The sequence below is a fragment of the Pteropus vampyrus genome, unplaced genomic scaffold, assembly GCF_000151845.1.
Source record: "Pteropus vampyrus isolate Shadow unplaced genomic scaffold, Pvam_2.0 Scaffold250, whole genome shotgun sequence".
Taxonomy (NCBI): domain Eukaryota; kingdom Metazoa; phylum Chordata; class Mammalia; order Chiroptera; family Pteropodidae; genus Pteropus; species Pteropus vampyrus.
Window position 1 is genome coordinate 352,511 of NW_011889031.1, and position 9,488 is coordinate 361,998.

The 9,488-nt window shown below is 49.5% G+C and overlaps 1 protein-coding gene across 7 annotated transcripts in view; it reads left to right on the forward strand.

Annotated features, from left to right (window-relative positions):
* VRK3 (vaccinia related kinase 3) overlaps positions 1 to 9,488 on the forward strand; it is a 36,888-nt gene that overhangs the window by 16,665 nt on the left and 10,735 nt on the right. For 5 of the 7 annotated variants that reach the window (XM_011374507.2, XM_011374509.2, XM_011374506.2 and 2 more), the window contains 6 exons: positions 753 to 819; positions 2,100 to 2,184; positions 2,456 to 2,561; positions 4,033 to 4,125; positions 6,248 to 6,380; positions 7,478 to 7,598. In XM_011374507.2, coding sequence (XP_011372809.1) covers positions 753 to 819; positions 2,100 to 2,184; positions 2,456 to 2,561; positions 4,033 to 4,125; positions 6,248 to 6,380; positions 7,478 to 7,598 — 605 coding nt within the window. Of the gene's footprint in view, positions 1 to 752; positions 820 to 2,099; positions 2,185 to 2,455; positions 2,562 to 4,032; positions 4,126 to 6,247; positions 6,381 to 7,477; positions 7,599 to 8,488; positions 8,877 to 9,268; positions 9,439 to 9,488 lie in introns of those variants that run through there. The other 2 variants (XM_023520128.1, XM_023520129.1) reach the window with 2 other exon arrangements.

The window sequence follows — 9,488 nt, forward strand, 5'->3', positions numbered from 1 at the left end:
CTGCCTTCAATGCTTTCCAGCCGTGTGATCCGGGCATGCGCCCTCCCCTCTCAGGGCTGGCTTCCCGCATCTGTGAGATGGAGCCAGTCTGGACCCACTCACCCACCACCCGCCTGCCTTGTAGCATGTGTTTATTGAGCGTCTACTATAATACATCACTGAGCTGCGTGTCGGGGTCCAACAGAGAACCAATCAGATGGGGTCCCTGTGCTGAGAAGTCTGTGAACTCACGCCTGACCTTAGAATACAGGAAACGTGCACTTGAGGGGGGCCCAAGGGAAAAAATAAATTGAGAAGATGAGAGCAACCAGCCGAGCATGTCGCATCCTTCACTGAGCAGAGGAAGGGGAGGGCCTGCCCCAGCCCATTAAGGCAACAAACAACCTGGAAGTTGCCCACATCTCTTCTGCTCACACCCCATTGGCCAGAACTCATCGTGTGGTCAGTCATTCCTCACTGCAAGGGAGAGTGAGAAATGTAGTCTCTAACTGAAGGCCACATGTCTAAGGAAAACTTACGGATCCTATCATAAAAGAAAGAGAAGGAACCTGGGCAGTAGGGGGCAACTTGAAGTCTCTGATACGTATTCTGGTGCAGCACCCTAGGGAATTTGATTCTGATATGCAGGATCCGATGGAGAACCTGGGTTTTGCTGGTATTACCCTGGGGTAACACATGGCCAGTGATCACCTGGGAGCCCTCGTCTAAGAGATTCCAGTGTGACAGACTTCTCCCCCTCTGTCCCCAACTAGGACGCCAAGGATGGGCGCTTGTTCAACGAGCAGAACTTCTTCCAGCGGGCTGCCAAGCCTTTGCAAGGTATTCCACAGGAAAGTAGGCAAGGGAAAGAGACTTGGGGGTTCCAGCTTGGTCAGAACAACTAGCTTCTCCCCGAAGGTGTGGGGAGAATGGGGATTAAATTAAAGGCCCAGATTTGCTCTGCTTACTCCTTGGGTCTCAGTGGACAGACCCGGGCTGAGGCCAGCTCTTACCAGCTCTTTTCTCTCTCTCCCTCTCTCTCTCTCGCTCTCTCTCTCTTTCTCTCTCTCTCTCATTTATTTATTTTTAATTCTTCAATGTCACCACATTCTTACCAGCTCTTAAGAGGCGAGTATTGAATTTTCAGAAATACTGCAAGTCAGTTGTTAAACATAGCCATTACTAAAATTAAATACATCAACTTACAGTTAAACAGATTCATTAACATGGGTAATAAATATTCAGAACTCATCACTTCCTAATTATTTGTTTACATTTCTGTTATCTGTACTCTTGAGGCTGTTTGCATCCATTCTCTCTGAATGGTGAAGACACTGCATAATGTGTAGTGGCGTTCTGCTACACATCAAGTTCTAACTCCGCATTCCGTGATATGTCAGTAGCTTGAACTTGACTGTGTTGGGAAGTATTTATACAACAGAAATTGGCGAACACTACAGATCAGGGCTGTTTTCTCCTGGACGGCCAGTTAAAATTTTATCAGCATACCACTGGATCTATATCATCTAACTCAGAGGTCCCCAACCTTTGTGGCACCAGGGACTGGCACTCCTCTGAGAATCTAAGGCCTGAAGAGCTGAGGTGGAACTGAGGTGGTGATGCTAGCGCTGGGGAGCGGCTGCAAATACAGATGAAGCTTCAGTTGTCCGTCTGCCACTCACCTACTGTGTGGCCCAGTTCCTAACAGGCCATGGAGTGATACTGGTACCGCGGCCCAGGGGTTGGGGACCCCTGATCTAACAGATCCTGGAACATGGGTGGACATCTAGTGACATTATGACCAGTTTAGATGTTTCCTGATCTTATTAGTTATATGTGTGAATTCAGAAGTTATTTTGGCATTCTTATGCCTTCCACTCCAGATTTGTATATCCTTTCTCCCAAGTTCACCCTTTGTCATCTGCAGATATAGATGACAGACATTCAGGGGTTAACCAGCCACCCCATTTTCACCCACCCACAGAGGTGCATCTCTGACCAGGAGACCCAGGGTCCGGTCTTGGTTCAGGCACACTCTGTTTCTGGTCTGAGAATGGGCTGTTGTCTCTATGGGCCTGGGACCCGGTGGGCCCTAATCTCTCAGGCCCTGCCTCCCACAGTGAACAAATGGAAGAAGCTGTACTCGGTCCCCCTGCTGGCCATCCCCACCTGTGTCGGTTTTGGCATTCACCAGGACAAGTACAGGTGAGTCACCTCACTTGCCTCCCACCTCACTGACCCCTTCTTTCTCGTTCTGTCATGTGCCCAGGTGTGGCTGGGACCCTGTAGCCATTGGCCAGTTAGTGGCTTCCCCTCCCTGCTTCGAGCCAGGCTGACCCCCCAGCAATCAGAACCTATAATCTTGCTGGGGGACAGGACCTCATAGCCACCCAGCTGCAGTCCATCCTTGGTGGCTTGTATTCCACCCGCTCCCGTGGTCATCTCTCCCACCTGCTGGGCTACCCATGTCTTCCAGGTTCTTGGTGTTTCCCATGCTGGGGAGACCCCTTCAGTCAGCCCTGGATGACAGCCCGAAGCATGTAATGTCCACGCGGTCTGTGTTCCAGATGGCCTGCCGGCTGGTACGTTACCTGGGCGTGCTGGCTCCCGTCCAGGGGATGGCACACCGGGTCGTAGTTCATCAGTCTGTTTGTTCAATGACACATTTAGCCCACGCCGCCTCCTGCTGGACACTGTGGGGGGCAGCACACTGACACAGGTGAACCCATTAGAACCAGAGTAATAAGCATTATCGTGAGAGGTGTTCAGAAGGCCATGGGAGTGGAAGGAAGGGGCTTCAGCCTCAAATCGAGGGGTTTGATCACACTTCCCAATGGAGGTTTTTTTCTAAGGTGCCAGGTGGAGTGGGAATGGAGATATGTGAGAAGAATATTCCAGGCCAAGGATGCGACTTGGGCAAAGGCTTGAATGGGAGAGAGAGTGTGAGGCGTTGGTTTGTTCATTCCTTCATCCGTCCTTTCGTTAAATATTTATCGGGTCCCTGCTGGTGTCAGGCACCGTCCCAGGGGCTAGGAGGACGGTGGAAAGCAGCACAGACACGGTCGTTACATCTGGTGGGGGAAGATGGTGTCACACACAGTTGCACGGGTTGTGAAAAGTGCTCTGAATAGAAATGTCCCCTGCTGTGTGGAGGGGAAGAGGGCCCAGTCGAAATGCAGGAGGGCCGGAAGTGGTAGCGGAGTGACATGTTAGGTGAATCCCAAAGGTCTTTATGCCCAGAGTGTCTGCAGTGTGACATGTGCAGTAGAAAAGGGTAAGAAATGAGGTTGGTGTGGAGAGGTCAGCAGTAACCAGATCACACAGAGCCTCGGACACCAAGCTGAGGAGCCGGCACTCTGTCCCGAGGGCACTGGGAGGACTGGAAGCAGGGCAGGTAGGTGTAGGGTCAGCTCCGGGTGCAGACGGACCCTGTGGGCCATGTGGGGAGAGACTGGAGGGGGTGAAGTGGAGGCCACGTAAGGTCAGCATAAGGACAAGGCCTGAGGAGGGGCCAGGCTGCAGGAATGGAGAGTTTGTAGGACAAGCAGAATTTGTTTGACAGTTAAGCCTTGGGTTCAAGGGGGCCTTAAGAGTGCCATTAGGATGTAACTAACACCTAGGCAGTTTAATATTAGAGTCTGGTGCTCAGTAGAAAAGTCAGAGCTAGAGATAAAAGTATAAATTGCTTAACTAAATTGATTTCTGCTCTTTAGAAGAAATGAGAAGAAGCCTGATGTACAGGAGTCTTGGGTTTGGGGGTTTTTGTTTGTTTGTTTTTTGCAGGAAGCAGTAAGTACCCAACATCTCCTCCTGAGTTTGCAATCAACTAAAAAATAGATGCAAGAGATAAATAGAAAACCAAATATTACCTTTAATGCTGAATATTTTTAAAGCCTAATTGGAAGGCATGGTGAGGTGTGCCATAGAGTGGGCTTCCTAATGTGTCACCCAGAATCAGGCTTAACCCGCCCACCCTCGGTCACGTGCAGAGCCACACGATCCCAGGCCTAGCAGTAGGGATTCATTCACGGAGCTGCTTGCTTTCTTTCCCAGCTGGATGCCCTGGAGTTCCTCCATGAGAATGAGTATGTTCATGGAAATGTGACAGCTGAGAATATCTTTGTGAATCCAGAGGACCTGAGCCAGGTAATAGCCAGGTCCTCCCCATCCTCGGGGTTTTCTGGGCTCCAGATCTCATCTGTCTCAAAACTTCCATTTGTTTTACAATGCTATTGCAGACAAACGATTGCTTTCCATCATATATAAAGAGCTTCTTTGAATAAGAGATAAGCAAATTAGTGGGAAAATGGACAAATGATAGGAAAAGTAGTTCATAGAAAAACCCACAGGTTAGTTAAATATCTGAAAAGATGATAAACCTCCCTAAAAATTATAAAAACGGAAATTATTTTCACCCTTTAGTGAAATTAAAAAATATTTTTAAAAATGGTAATATATATTGGTGATAAGAATGTAAGGAAATAGAAATTCTTTTATCTTGTTGGGCAGCCTTTTTGTAAGGAAACTTGGATACAGTAGTCAAAATTTTGTATGCACCAGTTCCTTAGGGATATACCCTATTTATATATTCATAGGATTATTCTAAGGTATATATATGAAATGTCCCTGACAACGTTGATTGTAATAAGAAGACCTTAAACATATATTCTTGGTAGAGTACTGATTAAATAGTGTTTTAAAGTAAATTTTAATTGCTCTTTCAACTGCAAATGACAAAAACCCAATTTAACATGACTTAAGTAAAAAAATTGAAAAAGGAGAGAGGGAGTACAGTTTATTGGTCCATGGAGTGGAAAAATCCAGGACTGACTTTAGGCATGGCCGAATCCAGGAACGCAAGCCCTGTCTTGGGAAACTGGTTCTTCCATCCCTGGGCTCCTCTTCTTGGTGCATTGCTCACTGTCAGGCAAACTCTCTTCCCTTTTGGTGACAGAATCACCACCAGCAAATCAGGCTTCAGTCCCCTCAGCTCAGCAACCCAGTGGCAATGGGTCAGGAGAGCCCCACCTCAGTTACGTGGACTGAGAGTTGAGAGAGGTGATCCCAGAGAAAAATCCCAGAACTATATTAGAGCGCCCTAGAGAAGCAGAACTAACAGAGTGTGTGTGTGTGTGTGTGCGTACACACACATTTACAGAAAGGTTTATGGTAGGGAATTGGCTCACACAGTTACGGAGGGTGTGAGTCTCAAGATCTGCACTTGGCAAGCAGGCGACCCAAGAGAGCTGACGGCGTAGTTCCCGTCTGAAAGCTGGCAGACTTCAGACCCAAGAAGAACCAAGGTTTCAGTTCAAGTTCAAGGCAGGAAAAGACCAGTGTTCCAGCTCGTGCAGTCAGGCAGGAGGTGTTCTTGTCACTCAGCCTTTTTGTTCTATTCAGACCTGCCACTGACTGCACGAGGTCCATCCACATTAGGTACTTAGAATATGACTTACATAGAATATGATTTCAGTGTTAATCTTCTCCAGAAACACCTTTGCAGACACACCCAGAATATTATTTGGACAAATGTCTGGGCACCCTGTAGCCCAATGAGGTTGACTCGTAAAATTAAATATTTCAAACTGTGACTAGAGGAAAAGGATGTAAATTGTGGACAAAAGCAACAGTTGTCCATTATCCATACAGCAGAAAACCATGCAGCATTAAAAAGCAGATGTGGCTAACTGTGTGTGTCTGGCGGATAAAACCTTTACTTTTTGTTAAGCCTCATAATCCTGCAAGGTGGGCACTGTCATTGTCTTCATTTTACACATGGAAAAATCAAAACATGAAGAAGTTTCATAACTTGCCCAACGTTGTACGGCCACTAAGGGCCAGGCCATCATTTGAACCTGGTCTGACTCCGGCATTTATGCCCTGAACCACTATTAAAATGCAAAATGCTGAGAGCCTGACAGGAAGTAGAGCGCAATCACTCTGCAGAAAACTAGAGCCCCTTCCCGTCCACAAATGCTTACCGATTTCCAAGAAAACAATTGGGAACAACGCATAAGAAACTGCTATTGTATTTGTCATTAGTGTATTTATTATTATTACTCATTTATTGTTTACTAGTATTAGATTACTTCTGGGTGGTGGGTTTATGGGGCTGGGGAGGGATAGGGACAGATGGTTCGGATGCTTTTCACTTCACACCCTTCTGTACTGTTTAGCATTGGTTATTTCAAATTGTACCCACGATTTAAATCTCTGACTCCAGAGTCCTAATCTCCAAACTGTTCATCTCCTCCCAATGTCCACACAGGTGATCCTGGGAGGCTACGGCTTCGCCTTCCGCTATTCCCCAGGTGGCAGACACGTGGCCTACGTGGAAGGTAGCAGGAGCCCACATGAGGGAGACCTCGAGTTCATTAGCATGGACCTGCACAAAGGATGTGGTAAGAGGCCCGGGAAAGGGTTCGGGGACTGTGCAGACATGCTTCTCGTACAGGGGCAGCCCTAGGTCTTCACAGCCACGCACAGAGGTGACCAGACACTGGAGTCATGCTTCAGAAGCCACAGTAGGGATTCAGAACCGTGGGTAGTGTCCTTGAGCGCTAGGGAGCTGCGAGAGGGTGGTTCAGCACCAAGGACAGAGGGCTGCTGGGCATAAGGAGGCCCTGCAGGCCTTGAGGTTCACATTCAGGATCTGGTGTAGACTTGAAACATGAGCATTGCGCAAGAGTCATCCCAGAGATGCTGTTGAGGGAGCAGTTGGCTGTTCATGTCTGGAACACAGAAGTCAAGTCTGGACAGAGATTCAGGTGTCTGCAGGATCTCGGGAGTTGTCAGCTCTAGTCTTGGGAGAGGAATGGGATTTTTTGGAATGCAGAGAGAGCCCAGGGCAGATTCCTTAAGGAGGTCTCAGCCCCTTTCCCAAACCCCTTGATATTGAGGCCATCTACGTGCCTGCCCGCGTCCTCAGCAGACAGCTCATCCAGGGAAGGGATGGTGCCTGTGCCCCAAACATCAGGTGGCAGAAGGTCTGGCACAGTCAACTCTCAGTGTTTGTTGAATGCTTACACGAATTGTCTAAATCATGGCATTTAGGAAGCATAAGAAAAATAAAACCCAGTGGTCTCCTTTGCTTCCCTACCGAGGCTGTATCCTGTGCTCCTCATGCCTTGTTCTGCTTTCTCCATAGCTCAGGTAATCCCGCAACATAACCATGTCCCCACTAGACAGTGAAGATCTATGACCCAGACTCTTCTAGAACTGGAGAATGGGATGGGGCCTGGTACACAGGGCTCTGAGGGCTCATTGAATGAATGAGAACGTGAATGAAAGACAAGTAGACGAGACCATGAGCTAGCGAAGCAGGGATGCAGGGGCGGCTGAGAGGGCGAGAGTGAGGAGTGAACAGGCGAGAGCCGTGGTTTGGGTGGTTGAGTGCGCGAGCACGTAGTCGAGTCAGTGAGAGAGAGAAAGACGGGGTGGACGTGTCAGTGAGTGAAGCGTCTGGACTGAGCCGCCACCTTTTTCCCTCCCTCCCCAGGGCCCTCCCGCCGCAGCGACCTCCAGGCCCTGGGCTACTGTTTGCTGAAGTGGCTTTACGGGACCCTGCCATGGACAAACTTCCTTTCCAGCATTGAGGATGTCATGAAGCTGAAACAGAAGTGAGTCTGGGGGTCAGCAGAGCCCAGCACTGGCCCTGGCAGCCCTGTAATAGGGCAGAGTCTCAGAACCCAGCAGGGGACAGAAAGGAAGGGGAGGCAGCATCCCAGCGCCCAGGCCTGTGTAGTTCTCGGGCATGTGCTCTGCTGTCCGTTCCAGCAGACAGGAGCGTGGGCCAGATCCAGCCCCAGCACTGCAGTGTGTGGGCGGGCATCTCGACCACCACAGACCTCAGAGTCCTCGGTGAGGGGTCTCGTGAGCACCCATCACAGGGCCTGTAGAAAGATTTGAGGGAGTCGGGTCCGCAGCACTCAGCACAGAGCCTGGCCCGTAGAAAATGCTCACCGTGCACAGGCCACCACAGCTCGTTCATTCCTTCACGGGCACACGGGCAACCCAAACAGTTAGGTCTGGGCCCTGCCCCGGCATAGGGGAACACCAGCCACCCGTGTTCACATTTTGCCTCCCTCACCTGTGCATGTAAAACCACCAGATCCTGCTAGTTTGGGTTCAGACATTCAGCACCAAGGACAGCGGGGTTGAGCTGGCTGCAAACAGAAGTGCTAGGAGTAGGTTCAGCACCCCGGACAGAGGGCAACGAGGCGCAGGAAGACATTAGTATGCGCGCTTTGGTCTTCAGCACCAAGGACAGTGGGCATCAGGCCCGTGGGTTCAGAGGTTGGGGTTCAAGGTCTGGAGGCTAAGAGTTGCCCAGGAATCACAGGAGGGGCCGTTCTGAAGTGCGTGAGTGAAGTCTACACGGAGAGTCAGAGCCTGGCGGTATCTCGGTGGGCAGCAGAAGCCCTGGGAGAGGGTGAGGTTTTCCGGGGAGCATGTCGAGTGGGAAGAGGGGCAGCTCCAGTGAACAGCCTTGGCCCGTCCCACTTCTCAGGTCTCAGCGCGCTGAGCCGCTGGTTCATCCTGAGCCTCTCTCCATTTTGCTCCTTTTGTATCCCCCACCTGCCTTCTCTCAACTGAGGACACCTCAAATGTGGCTAGTGTATGTTTTACTGACACGTTTGCTTAAACGTATCTGTATCCTTAAGCTTGCGCGATGGTGGCATTGTCTGTGTTTGACTTCTACAAATGGTATTCTCTGAACCTCATCTGCTTCTGGGTTTTTTCACCCAACACTATATTGTTCAGCTTTAACCACGTCATTGTATATGCATATTTTACTGCCTCTGACTACTGCTTCTAATAAGTTTGTATAGATGTGTCTGTGTTCTTGAACAACATATGAGTGTATTTAACCTACATAAATGGTACTTTGCTCTAAATTTTATTGTTTCTTGCTTTCTTCCACTTAGTGCTGTATTTGTGAACTTTTAGCTACGTTCCTAATTCACTACCTCTGAATACTTCTCCTAAATTTGTTTGTTTAGATGTATCTGTGTTCTTGAAAAATATGTCATGTCGTCGTTGGGTGTGCGTCTGGTTGGCATAAATGGCACCATGCCCTGAATCCCCTGCTCCTCAGGTTCTCGCTCAGTCGTCACCGCGCAGGAGTCCCTTCCGTCACCCCCACTGCGTCAGGTCTGCTGTGCGTGTCCAGAGGAAAGGGTTTGCCCCTGTCACATTGGCTTGCTCATCATGACATGTTCAAGGCCAGTGTTTGTCATATGCTTGTGTGCACCGGGCACCGCCTCAGTCTTTCCTATGTCATCTTCAGAACAATCCTGAAGTAAGCGCCCTTGTCATCGGAGGCACAGAGAGCATAGGTAATCAGCCCCGGTCACACAGCCACTAAGTAGAGACACTCAGACTCAACGCTCAGGCAATGCGACTGCAGAGAAGGCCCTTTCACCTCAAGGCCAGTGTCTCCCAGGTGCGGGAGGCTCACAGGTGGGTTAGTGGCACTTGGACACAGCCTTCCCCCATTCAGCATGTGC